The sequence below is a fragment of the Anser anser genome (genome assembly GCF_964211835.1).
Source record: "Anser anser genome assembly, chromosome: Z".
Lineage (NCBI taxonomy): Eukaryota > Metazoa > Chordata > Aves > Anseriformes > Anatidae > Anser > Anser anser.
Genome location: NC_139723.1, coordinates 51,113,398 through 51,127,964, shown reverse-complemented (window position 1 = coordinate 51,127,964; position 14,567 = coordinate 51,113,398). Strand labels below are relative to the sequence as shown.

General features: G+C 37.5%; 1 protein-coding gene across 5 annotated transcripts in view; it reads right to left on the bottom strand.

Annotated features, from left to right (window-relative positions):
* Window positions 1-14,567, bottom strand: part of SLC24A2 (solute carrier family 24 member 2) — a 144,743-nt gene that overhangs the window by 74,054 nt on the left and 56,122 nt on the right. For 3 of the 5 annotated variants that reach the window (XM_083817110.1, XM_083817106.1, XM_083817108.1), the window contains exons 3-4: window positions 8,826-8,864; window positions 7,619-7,727 (exon numbers count right to left, since the gene is read on the bottom strand). In XM_083817110.1, the coding sequence (XP_083673236.1) occupies window positions 7,619-7,727; window positions 8,826-8,864 (148 nt within the window). The remainder of the gene's footprint in view (window positions 1-7,618; window positions 7,728-8,825; window positions 8,865-14,567) is intronic. The other 2 variants (XM_083817107.1, XM_083817109.1) reach the window with 1 other exon arrangement.

Sequence of the window (14,567 nt, the reverse complement as noted above, 5' to 3'; positions counted from 1 at the left end):
AAGTGACCAGTCAAGTGAAAGTTACCCAACCTTTGACAGTTGTCTTTGGGGTAAACTGACATTTTATAAGACATCTTAGAAAAGGACACAGGTAGCAGCAGCAAAATAAGCAAAATAGCTTGAGGTGAATAGAAAAGCTGAGAAATTCTTAACATCAATACCTAGGAACACAACAGGATGTAGAGAGTAATTGTAAATAATTCATTACAGTGTCAAAAACTTTGAGAATCACATTCTTTATTTTCCTGAGAAGTATGAATGCAGGTTTCTGCTTTTCATTTGTCAGAGCAGAAAGTGACAATAGTATGTTTTTCTGTATTCAGTGAAGGAAGTGGCAGAATTGTCAGCTCAGCTTTATGTAACAGAAGGTTACTTCTCTCACCAATAGTATGCACCATACTTATGTTTTCACAAGAAAAAAAAAAACGTAAAGCATATAAGATAAACAAGAACTTTTCCTGCAGAAGTACATTCTGTAGTTTTCTATTTTGGAAATACAGTTAGAGAAGGGAATAGGAAAGAATTGTCAAAGATATGCATCTCTGACTGGGGACTGAGCTGTGACAGAGATTTATATCTTGCTCATTTTCATGCAGAGAATGCCATTTGCATATGAGTTATATCCTTGTCATACAGGAGCAAGGGAGTCAACATCTAGCTAAATCCTCCCTTGCCAAGGAAGATGTTTTGTTGGCCTGTGGCAGCCTATCAGCAGACAGAAAAGTGGTGGTGTGATAAGGAAAAGATCTCATCCTTCCCATCCCCTTCTAAAGCTGTGCAAGAAAAATTATGTAGCCTCAGGTTGCGCTGACACTCTGAATCCCTACTTCACCACCCATATCTTTCCTTTTTAACAGACTACCTCTAGGAGCTTCCATGATCCTGAAGGTATAGCTCTTTAAAGCAACAGCAGTAAGAGCCAGAGGTCCCACAAATGCAGACAGAGCCCAACCTTCCCCTGACCTCTCTGTGGTGGACAGGCTGTGTGTAAACTACAGACTGGAGGGGGAAGGTAGGCTTTCTATTCATGGCAGAATAACACAGCAGACAGTTTTACAGAAAATACTCCCCATGATTTTCCTTCCTGCAAAACAACAGCACTTTACTATTAAAAGAGAGAGAGAGAGAAAGAGAGAGAGAGAGACAGAGAGAGAGATTTTTGTAAATCCTATCCTTTGATAACTGAGGAATGTCCATTTCAAAACCAGGACTCAGACAAAGGTATCTCAGAAATAGGACTCAAAAAAAAAAAAAAAAGAAAAAAAAAAGGAGTGCCATGATTTATGTTTAAATTGCTTGGATTTTGGATTGGGGCCTGACCAACACAGCAGGTCTGATGATGCAATCCTTATTCATATGCATAATGCTGTTATGAACAGTCCAGCTTGCTACTGGGTGAATAAAGGACTGCCAGACCAGCACTTAAGCAGAAGCAAATTTGGCACAGGATTTCCTGGGGATTAATGACTGGCTGGGAGTAGATGATACACTGATGCACAGGCAATCATTAATCTTAATCCCCAGGAAATGATCTGTACCAAGGTCATTATATCTGTAACAAGATAAAAGGAAACAAAAACTAATGTCATATGGATATTTATACTTTTAATGAACAATGAGGTTTCAGCTGTAAAGTTTCCATCCAGCTAATGAATATCCTAGACGTTCACCCACTAGAGCAGCCGAACTCTTATCTTCTTTGAAGCCTTAAGCTGAAATCAAAATTTCAAGAGAAGCCTTTCTTGTCCTAGGCTGTTAAATACACAGCATGTCTACACATCTGTCTGAATGCAAAGTGCCAAACATCCAGTGACTCCCACTGATCTCAGATGTTGCTCATCTGTCAGAGGTGGGCTGAACGCTTTGCAAGCTCACTGCTCTCCAAGATTTAATAAGTTGGCTTTCACAAGACAGGCACAAGCCATGGTAAAAACTTTAATACTTCCACACTTCAGGGGAAGAGCAAAAGGAAATCTGATTCCAAAGTGTGGAATTTTACATCCTGATTAATTAATTATTTAGAAGTAAATAACACGAGCTGTTTTTCTATAAATACAATACATGTTAATATAAAAATAAGTGTATAGGTCAAGCTGATCTTTAATAGTCATGCAGACTGTTTATACATTCTATAATACTTACGCTACCCCTAAGAGGGTTTAGGTGGGAATTCTGCTCTGTCAAGCTTGCAAAAGCTACACAAGTCCAAATGACAAAGCAGTGTGTCAGAGGTTTTGGTAGCAGGGGGCTGCAGGAGTGGCCTCTGTGAGAAAAATCCAGAAGCTGCCCCACATTAGATAAGGGCCATTTTCAGTCATCTCCAAAGATGTGATCCAAGTGATCTCCATCACTGGCCAGATCTGAGCCAATAAGCAACGCTGGTTGGGCCTCTGGGAGAGCAGATTGAAGAAAGAGGAAAAACAAACAAACAAAACAAAAAAAAACCCCAAACTTGCTGTGCAACAGCAGCTGGTAGAGAGGAGTGAGAACCAGCCCCCAGTGGAGCAGGTGGATGTGGCCTGGAGGAGGCTGCGGCCCATGGAGAGCCCCCGCAGGAGCAGGCCCCGGGCCGGAGCTGCAGCCCGTGGAGAGGAGCCCACGCAGGAGCAGGGGTCTGGGGGGAGCTGCCGCCCACCCGTGGGGGACCCGTGCTGGAGCAGTTTGCTCCTGGGGGATGGACCCCGTGGTACGGAGCCGTGTGGGAGCAGTGCTTGAAGAGCTGCTGCCTGTGGGCAGCCCCCGCAGGCTCAGTTCGGGCAGGACGGCATCCCGTGGGAGGGACCCCACGGGGAGCAGGGGCAGAGAGGGACCGTGAAGGTGCGGTGGAGACAAAAGCATCAGGGACTGACCGCAGCCACCATTCCTCATTCCCCTGCCCTGCTCAGGGGTAGGGTATAGAAAAGTGTGGATGGGGGAAGGGTGTTTTTAGTTTGTTTTGTTTTGTTTTGTTTTGTTTCTTACTGCTCTAGTTTGTTAGTAATAGGTAATAAATTATATTAATCTTCCTGTGCTGACTCTGTTTTGCCTGTGACAATAATTGTCGAGTGACCTACCTGTCCTTATCTGAACCCCTGAACCCTTTACATTCTATTTTCTCCCCCTTTCCCTTTGAGGAAGGGGAGTGAGAGAGCTGTTGTGGTGGAGCTCAGCTGCCCACCTGAGTAAAACCACCACACACAGCAGGCCAGAAGGAGTGCCAGAGTACTTGTGTGTGTCTGTGCTTTGATTTAGATCTTTCACACTCTTTTCCTCTGAGAATGTTTTTTTTAAAATGTTTTCATTTTTCATGTTTTCACTGTTTTTTTTTTTGTTGTTGTTGTTGTTGTTGTTTTTTCCTTCAAATCCAAAAATATGGCCAATGATATAATGACCTTTTGACCCATTAATCTAAGCCATGATCTAGCGGAAATATTGAGGATACGCAAGATGGCTAATATATGGCCAAAAAATGCTCAGAATTTCTTCCTGCTATTCCTTTGAGTCTGATCCATACTGACCTTAAATAATTTGGAAGAAATCCTTTGGCCTCAGAGGCTGTACACAAGACCCATCATCTTTCATTATGAGTGCAACAGAGCTTGTTTTCTTTAGCTTACACAAAACTCAAAACTAACATGAACTGCATGCTTATTTCTTCATTATGTACTGTTTTCTGTTGTAAGAAAGGGCATATGAAGTGGAGAGAGTAGTACGGGCCAAAGAAAGTACCAGGTAATCCTTTACACTTCTATATCCCCTCAAAAGATCGGATTTTACAATAAAAGATTGTACTTCTCAGGCAGTTCCGGTAAATATTACCCCTTCTTCTAATTTCTAACAAGGAAATGCTATCAGCTTAAAAAATTACTTAGCTAGCATGGTACAGGGCTATTAAAATAAGGTTTATTGTTTTATGTTTTTTTATACACAGGAAGATTAAAACAGGAGAACATGGAGCAAGTTTGGTGGGTTAAACTGATACAGAGCCAAATAGATAATTGATACAGCATACAGCAGCTACCCTTAACAGTTATCACATGTATTTTTGAACTGAATACAAGATTCAAGTGCAACATCATCTATATTCACTGACTAGTATTAACTACATGGGATAGCCACAGTATTTACACCAATAATCAAACTAAAATACCTTTTCTATTTTGGATGTTTGCAGAATTATCTGACTATGGAGTAATGAATTTGGCCACTTAGAAACTCAAAATCTAAAGAAAATTTATGAGCATTCAGTGGAGACATGCAATAATCATAGAATCATAGATTCATAGAATTATTTGTGTTGGAAGGGACCTCTGAAGTTCATCTACTTCCAACCTTCCTGTCATGGGCAGGGACACCTTCTGTTAGACCGGGTTGCTCAAAGGCCCATCCAGCCTGGCCTTGAACACTTTCAGGGATGGGGCTTCCACAGCTTCTCTGGGCAACCTATTCCACAGCCTCATCACCCTCATAGTGAAGAATTTCGTCTGAATGTTTAATTTAAATCTACCTTCTTTTAGTTTAAAATCACTACCCCTTGTCCTATCACATAAAAAAGTCCCTCTCTTGCTTTCTTGTAGTCTCTCTCTAGGTACTGGAAGGCTGCTATAAGGTCTCCTCAGAGTCTTCTCTCTTCCAGGCTGAACAACCCCAGCTCCCTCAGCCTGTGTTCATAGGGACGGTGCACCACCACTCATCACTGGTCTCCAGCTGGACATTGAGCCATTGACCAGAACTCTTTGGATGCAGTCCAATTCCTTATCCACCAAACAGTCCACCCATGAAATCCATGCCCCTCCAATTTAGAGATAAGGATCTTGTGCAGGACTGTATCAAAGGCTCTGCACAAATCAAGGTAGATAACATCAGTTGCTCTTCCTGTGTCCACCAATGCTGTCCACTCTAACTAACTGTCTAACTACCTGTCACCAAGTTAGTCAGGCATGATCTGTGCTTTGTGAACCCATGTTGGCTGTCTCCAATCATCTCCCTGTCTTCTGTATGCCTTGATATGGTTTCTAGGAGGATCTGCTCCACGATCTTACCAGCGAGAGGGGAGATGCTGATAAATGAGTGTCTACATTCCAAACAGCGTGCGGTGCTAAAGATCTTGAAAACCAAGTCTGCTTACAAAGGAGGTGGTGGCTCAGTTGAGGTTAATGACCATAAAGTGTGGCAGAACACAGTGTTTAATACATTAGTAAAAAAATAAAACCAAAGTTGCACATGTAAAAATATTTATGGAATTGCACTCCTTTAGCAACACATTTCTGCTTTCATTAATTAAAATTTTAATTTTGTGTAGTCAGTGGAAACTTGAAATATTAGCTCCTTTGATATCAATTCTAACTTTGATGTCTTCACACCATTTTCCACTGCCTTTTTGGACATTTCTTTATGAAAATTCTGCATTAAAATACAACATTTACTGCAAATGTAGGTAGATTTGTTTTGCCTTTGTAAATTTTAACTCATCAAGTCAGTTTTAATGAAACGTACAGGTTTCATATTAGTGCCTTGTACTCAGAGTACAAGACCTTTGGATTCTGATTTTTGAAGAACATGAATTCCAGGCGAAATATAAGCATTTGGATAGAAAGCAAAAATAAAACTAGGAAACAGTAAGGTATTATGAGTAAGCAAACCGTAAAGAATGTTTTTTTTTTTTTTTTTTTTTTTAGTTATTTAAATAAGTTGTAGCCCTTGCAACTATCTCTATCAATCCACATTGATTTCAGGAGTTTTACTGAAATAATGAGTAATTGCACTGAGTTACCTGATATACTTAACTACAAAATCTAATTTTCAAAAGAGATGTTCTTCTGTGACTCCCTAGACAGATTTCATATTATGAAACCCTTTGCTTCCTGTGTTTTCACAGAGGGAGAATAATTTGGGTCACACTATATGGTGCATGCTTGCCATGGGTGAAAAGCGGTAGGAAAAGGTCTGAATGCTGAATAATCTATGTCTGGGAAACAAGTGAAATAAGCCTGAGCAATGCAGAAATACATAGTAACTGAGAGCTGATCTTATTGCTGAACCTTTGTCAAGTCCAAGTTGAACTCCAGTAAATGTTTCTAGCTTTCCTGTGGTCTTCAATCTGCCTTTTTTTTTTTTTTTCTTCTCTCTCTGCTAACAGGTTCTTCCCAGCCTGCTTCTGTTTTCTCTTATTTTAAAAAATGATTTGATGAAGTCTATTTACTGCTTCAGTTTGGAATTTTTGTTTGTATTAGCACTTAGAGACATCACATCTGCAGCCCAAGACCTTTGATTGCATGGAAAAGAGGAGTGCAAGGGATTGTCATGAAAAATTATATATATATATATATATATGCATATTTGCAAGTTGAGACTGGAAGTCTGTTCTTCTAGCAAAGCAAAAAGCTTGACTATCAGGTGGAAGATCAGACTTAAAAGGAATGGGTGCAGCAGTAAGAAATCCCACTCACCTACCACAGTGATACAAACAAAGGAAGCCAAATGTGTAACTCCAATAAATTTCTTAGTCCTTTTTCAGCGTTCATGGGAATAGAGAGCACAATCTGCTGATAAGTCCAAGCTAACAGGCAACAAACTTTGATAGCAAATAGTGCAGCACCAATGAAAGAGAGAAACAAGTACTCGATTTTCTTGTGGCAGTGGATCATGATCGGAGTAGAAATAATGGTGTGGAGAATGCAAGAGTTAAAATTGCCCTTGTGTTGACAACATGAGCATTGCCCTCATCTTTTGATGAGGAGACTGGACAAGTAGATTTGCCTTGTCCAAGAGATACAGAGCAATTTAAAGAGCTGTGTACAATATTGCAATAAGAAACATAAAAGGAACTCAAATGAAAGACAGTGCTACATGTACTTCATGATCACCAATGTTTGGAATTTCTCACTGCCAGTTATATGTTTCTTTAGTCTCTCACACTATTTCCTCAAGTGCTACTTCTCAAGACAATTATTACCAGAGCAAGAAGTCTTGCAGATGCACACACACCAAATAAACACCTGGTCTCGATATTTTTTTTTTTAAAGCCTACAAAAGGTTAAATTCAAAGCATCCCAAAATTGCAAAGCAGTTATGTTTTTTCTGCCACCTTCTCAGACTAAAGCAATCATGGTCTTCTTGCTAACTTCTCAAGGAACAAAAATTACAACAAACATGGACAAAGCAAGCAAACTGTTAACATGCAGGTAACACAGAGGGATGCTTGTTGCATTTTCTTTAACCTCAGTGTTAATCCACCCAAAACCAAACCAGGAGAGCCTCATCCTTTTCTATAATTACATGCGACAAATTGCCCACTGTTTTTTTTTTTCCCCTTATATACTAAAGTCAAGACTAGGAAAAAAGCAAAACCAAACAAAACACTCTACAAAAGTAAAAGATGATTGAATTTTTGTAACTTACTGCTGAAACCAGAGGCAGAGAAAAACAGTAATTATGTATCAACCAAGTGATCAGTTTTGGTTAGAACTACAATGAACACATTTCCTAAATTGCAAGTCTTGGTGGGAGTACATATGTCATGCCATAAGAAATCACAGAAAATTCAGATACATTCAGAAAACACTGGTGAAAGCAACCGAAATACCAAAGATAGTTTCATGGGGAGAAGGTAAAAGAAAAAAATAAATAATAGGCATACCTTCAGCGAGTGGGTCAAGTGTGTGAATCATGAGCTGGAAGATACTGTTCCTCATTAGACTGTTGTGGAGAGATGCAGAGCTTCCTCCCCGTTGGAGACGTGGCTTGGTCTATGTTGAAAATAAGGGACAGAAATTAGATTTTTTTTTGTTCTTTGTGTAGAAATAGGTCTGAAACGCTATAAATTAATCTCACATCTCACCACACAGTGAAATATTTTCAAACATCACCTATAGGAGATTATATTAAACTATACACTGTATTAAACATTGTTATATGTATAGCCAATTTCTCTGGAGGGGATGGGTCATCAAATTAGTCATTAGTCTCATAGGGCAAAAGAAAAGAGCAGGGGAAAATAACCCTTCTCTGTGAAAACTCTTAAAATGTTAAGAAAATTAAAACCTCATACTGACATAAGGAAGAATTCATAATCTGTTTCTTTGAAGAACCTCGTGGTTGAATCACAAAATTGTCCTGATTTTAAATGGCTCTATTACATTGCAAATAAGCAGACTATCCAAATGATGGAGAAAAGGGGCAGAGAGTACCCCCTTTTAACAGTAAAATCCTAGAGTTCAGTCAGAGTGAAACATATTCACTTTGGTTCAGTCCATTAAATACCGTTTACAAAAACAGATTGTGAGAGTGGTAAGGCAGTGCAGACACTTACAACAATGAAGCTAATATACAATTATCTTTTACATGGTTTTAAAGAACTTTTAAATGTATTCTGAGGTTCTTTTCCCCATGCCATTGTCTAGTACAATAACATATGTATTTAATAGACCCCATTGAGTAAGACTGCTTTGAGGATGGCAGTCGGCTCATTTGGATAAAGAGGATAACCAGAGCCAGCAGATTGCTGACTGACTGGTGAAAACCAGTTATAGGGAAAACAAAAACAAAAACAAAACAAAAAAAAAAAAGGAAAAAAAGGTATGGATTTTTTTGTAACGAAAACAAGGTGCATGCATTAATTTTTGGTGTCGTACAAACACCAAATGAAAAATGATAGAAGCTGAACAATGGAATTAATTCACTGTTTTGTCATTGGAAATTAAGATTTAAATTCTATAGCACCATAGGAGGGGAGAAAGAAAGCCCAGTAATTTAGAAGAATGCTGATGTGTACCAAATCAAAGCAAGTCTTTTCTCATTACCCTCTTGAGAAATAAATACTCAGACACATATTAATTGCTGCCTACCGTCAGTGTTTGGTCATCCTTGTTGCCAGCAGTAGGTGACTGCATGAATGGGAAAAAGAACAAAAAGAAGTGTCAGATGCAGCATGCATAGAGTGGAAAGGCAGTAAAACACCACAGATGTCTGATTCTCTGAACCCTGTTGTGATAGGTTTTTGAACCGCTTGAGTTAAAGCATCCAAGCAGTCAAGTAAATCATGGTAAGTTCATGCTGCAGTATTGTAGGAGTCTTTCATTCTTGTCAGTTACTTGGACAGGATCTGTCATAGTTTCAGGGCCTGGCACACAGCAGCTGGGCTACCGATCGTTGTGTTTATATAAAATACACTGAGAGGCAAACTCCCAGTACGCCAACCAGGTTTTGAGAGTGAGGACTGAAAAACTAAATTCAATAAGAAACTCAGAGCTGACCAACTGTTCAGTATAATCCTAAAAAGGAATAACATTACCTTGATATTTTGCAGGAAGAGACTCATGCAAGGAAATGAAAAGTAAGTTGTCTCACTCTATAACTCCCAGTAAATGGCCATGTATCCCAGACTGGCAGCAACAGTTAAGGACAGACAAGATGGCACATGCTGCTCTGTCTTAAAGTCAAAGGAGAACATGGATGGATTTTAAAGGCAGCGAATGTTTTCATGCACTTGATGTATCATGGAGATGATTTGTGATTCCTATGTTCTAACCCTAGGACAACAGCAGCAGAGCACAAGAGTCTCCAGGAGACAGTTCTGAGGAAGAACACAATTTGCACCGAAAAAAACATAAACACAAAATTTAAAATCTGACTTGTAGTCATGACTTTTGCTTGTATCTTCAATAAAATTAACTCCATTATTTTTTGGGAACCCAGAACTTTCATCATGGATTTATATTTCCATAACACCTTGTGACAAAGTCATGTCATTCCTCTAGCCATTCTAAGCCCTTAAGGAAAGTCAATGCCAGGGCACATGATGTATGAACTCCAGTTGTCAAGTATTAATTAAAGTTGGACACAGTACAAACTTCAGCTGCCTCACATTCATCCCTATTTGATTGTAACCCCTTCCCAACCAGCTGGCATATAAATCATTTCCTCCATATCAAGGCTTCTGTTTGGAGTCCACACAGAAAACAGATTATTTTGCAATAGTTCTGTGTTGCACTCCCTCATGCAGTGAAACCCAGTTTTTGATACACGTGAACTTTAACTGTCAGAACATGCCTTTTGAGGTAGTGAGTTAACCGTAAAGGTTAGGTGGAAGATAAGCAATTATATGCAAACACTGATAACAGAACAGGTCCCTTCTGTTCCATAATAAGGAAAAGAATAATGCAAACTGAACTCTGTGTCAAAAACATTCACCCAGCTGTGAATATTAACTTGGAGATGAAAAGGGATCTTTGTTCTGGTAAAGGAACTACCCGTCATCTCTGAAATTAGACTGCCATGTTGTGAGAAATGGTTAGAAAAAAAAATATATGTTTTATGCATCCATTTAAGACAAGCACCATAGAATGAACTTTTAGTGGAGTAGGAAGAAAGGGAAAGAAAAGGAAAATATAAAATCTGTGCTTTATAATGTCACTAAAAAAAGTGAATGCACCTTAGAATTTTTTGGCATAATGTACATAAATACACATGCTCTTTCAGATACAAATCAATACACACACTTGCAAATACATGTTTTCCTTTTGCATACTTTGAGGGACTTTCATGGGAGGCAAAAGTTATCCTGCAATAAAATTTGCAAAAAAGCAAAAAGAATAAGCCAGGATGAGTACCTTTTGTCTCCAAATAAGAGATTTTGGCCTCAAGTCAAGTTCTAAAGATCAGTAGGTATAGTTAAACAAGTAAAGCTTCTGAGATGTCGATGAGTGTTGAGAACTGGAACTATAATAAAACTATAAAAATTATTTGGAACCTTGAGTTTTTGGACATAGGAAATTTGTTTCTTAATTTTAATATGAAAAACATGAGAATATATTCCTGATAAATCTGAGTCATATGTTGGGTTCCACCTAACAAAAGGCTTAAAGGCCAAAAGATGTTGAGAATGTTCAGCATTCCTCAAAAATTTTGAGCACACTAGACTTATATTGAAGGCATTCCTTAAAAAACATATATTTATATTAAAAGGAACACTGTCACTTAATTGAAAGGGAACTGGAAGAAGCTGCATGAGCTTATAAAAACTAAATGAGAATTTGCACCGTATAATTTAAATTGTATAAGATAATTATGTGATAAAGAGAAAGAATAATGAAATACATTTTGCATGTACACATTATGGAAACAAACAAGTGAAAATACATCTGAAATAATTCTTTCTCGCAGTACAGAATGGGTTATAATACTGTAAAACAGATTTTTTTTTTTGATTTTTTCTTCCACATTATTAGTAATAAAATTGTTTCTGAGCTTAAGTTGCCGGTCAAGTTACATCCTTGAAGAAACGTTCAAGATTAGAATATAAACAGAATTTTAAGGCAGAAATGTCTCCACAGTTTTAAAAAGAGGAACATAAACAATGGTTAGACATTTCAGTGATACTGAATATTTATAATGTCTGAATTATCTCCTGGATTAACAATAACAACACCTTAAAATAGTGATTTAAATTATTTAACAACTTCACTATTTAAAAATTCAAAAATTCAGTCATGGTTTTGCTGTTTACATGATGTATTTGATGGCATTTTTGTCCCTGTTAAGAGAGCAAATTAAGCTATTTGCATATTGTTTATGGTGACTTTTGCACTTACATATTCAGTGCTATTTAATTTGATGTCACACATTGCATGGCAAAGTATTCTGAAGTACCATTTTCCCCTTGTAGAAACATCTAGTATTCAGACATTTTATTCAAATTTTTCATTTAAGCCAACACTTAAAAACGTATCCAAGGTTAAAATGGCTATATTATACTTAGAGTAAATAATATATTTTTGGATATATTGGATAGTGACTCTAGAAAAAAAGATGCATGACAACCATTGCACATTAGTTCCTTCAGGAACAGGAAGAGATGGAAATTCAGTGTCTTCTTTGCATTACATGTATTTCTGAAGGGATTAATAACAGAAAAAATATCTTTCACAATTTCATGTTATAATTTCTGCAAAACCATCAATTTATTATAGCTATGCAAAATAAAAACAATACTTTCTAGTATGCTTTCTTTTTCAAAGGTATCTGAAGCACAACCCCTTGTTACGCTTTTACGAGAATTATAAAAAATTAATCATGAGACAGCTTGCTTATTTTTTAAAGAATTCACCAAAACATTTGTTGGTTCTCCTGTATGTCATGGTAGCACTTAAGAGTTCATCCATCTTCCTACCTAATTCCGTGATCATGTCTTCTTCACTCCACCTGTGCTAAAAGCTTTAAAACATTTTATTTCAGGAAAAATCCGGAAAATGTCTACTTGCTATGAAGAAATGGGCTTTGGTGTCCTTGTCACACGTCTCTTTTTCTCACTGACATAAGTCTATTATTGATTAAACCCGACATGTTTCTTGCCAATGCTTTTATCTTCTGACCTCTAAAAAGCTAAATACAATTGCATGAAAGTGCTATAAATATCTCTAACGTGTTACAATGCTCAACAATGTCTGATATGACAATGCTCACTTGACCATTTTTGAGTGCAACATATCAGAATTGTTCAGATGACTACATCTCATCACACAATGGTGACACCAAAGAAATAGGTTCACATTAAATGAGTAAGTAACATTCCCACAGAAATGGAAAATTATGTTCTTCCTACAGGTAAACAGAAATAAGATCCTATATTAACATCGAAGTCCATGCAATTCATTACAATCTTTTTCTTAATGGTTACAAGCATAAGAAATATGTTTTTCTTTTTTTTCTTTTTCTTTTTCTTTTTCTTTTTCTTTTTCTTTTTCTTTTTCTTTTTCTTTTTCTTTTTCTTTTTCTTTTTCTTTTTCTTTTTCTTTTTCTTTTTCTTTTTCTTTTTCTTTTTCTTTTTCTTTTTCTTTCCCTTTCCCTTTCCCTTTCCCTTTCCCTTTCCCTTTCCCTTTCCCTTTCCCTTTCCCTTTCCCTTTCCCTTTCCCTTTCCCTTTCCCTTTCCCTTTCCCTTTCCCTTTCCCTTTCCCTTTCCCTTTCCCTTTCCCTTTTCCTTCTAACAGAGTCATTGTTTCTCCATGAGTCATATGATGACCTCCAGTTTATGAAATAAATAGCTTGTGTTATACATGTACAAGATATTTCTTTTCCCCAAAAAATTTCCAGGGCCAAAGTTTTTAAGAATGCTAAGAAACAGCTACATCTCTTTAAGACAAATGCAACTGTAGAAAAGATACAAGAGATAATTAAATTATTATATCATCAGGACCTTGATAGTTCTGTCTGATCTTAGAGAGCTTTTTAATGTTTAGTAATGGTTTCAGAATTCATGTCCTTGAGGAACATGGTCCTAATGTAATTCATGCAAGAAATGATGCCTCAGTATGTGACAGATCTCCTCATGCTTTCCTTTTAAATAAAGGGCTTCTTGACAGGCAAATCAGGAGCAGAGCCTATAAAAAGTTTTAAATATTTGACACAGAATATTCTTGCTAATAAAAGATGGCTAGCAATTTCAGCCATCTATTAGACTGTGCCACCTGGTATTCCAAAATCAAAATCAGAGAGCTCACTACCTACAGCTCTAGGAGTTGATGCTCTGGTTAAACAATTTCAATTTCATTGGTTCAATAGCAAATTAGCAAAGGCAATTAGCAAACCTTAATGCCCACCCCCTCCTCCTAGCATGACAAAGCATGACTTCAGTTCCACCAGCATCAGAAGAGAGTGCAACAGTAGGTAAAAATATAAATAGATTTCAGCACCCTGTCTACAGTGTGGGATGACATCTCTTTTTTGCTTGTTAAATCTTTTCCAACTATAATATGTAAAGCTTTTTTTTTTTTTTTTTTAATCGGCTTTTATGGGAATAATGACAGTTCATGATGTTCAGTGGCTGGCAGACTGTGGTGCTGAATGCAATATGGTTTCTTTAATTATTGTAGAATATAAACTCAGATAGGGTTTTGTTAAAATATCTCAAACGTTTTATAGAGAAGGATGCCTGCTAATATCTCTTATGCCTGTTTTCAAAAGCAGAATCTGGACTCTGCAATTTTGTACCTATCAGTGAGGCACTGCTTGCCAGTCCTGAAGTAAATTACAGGTGATAGTTTTCTTTGTGCACAGGGCTCTCTAATCTTTGTTAGACACTATGGTTTAAAGATGTCTGTATTTTTTTTGTCAGGCTGAACTGCAGAGACATGAAATGCATTTCAAAGGGAGTCACTCAAGTCAATCCAGTTGACTTAATGGGACCCAGATCGTTTTTAAAAATCAGTATCCTACAGAGTGCTAGTAATGTACTTGGAATAGACTGTTAAGCATTTATTGGAAAATATATGATAAGATAGGCTAATGCATAAGTAGAATCCAAAGCAACAAACTCAGACAGATTTCAGAATTAAGCCTACCGGGCTTTGTGAAGAAAAAACAACCAACCAACAACAACAAAAGAAGGAAGCTATTTGTTTATCTAGTTCTCTTAGCATGCACATATTTGGGTTTTACCTAATTAACATTCCTTAGACATCCTTTCTAAGAATATCCCAACACAATTCTGTTATAACCCTTGCCAGCACAATGTTTAGGATTTATTTGGCTGGTGGGAAACTGAAAAGTGCAACTCCTAGTAGTCACAGTACATTTAAACTACGTTTTCTAGA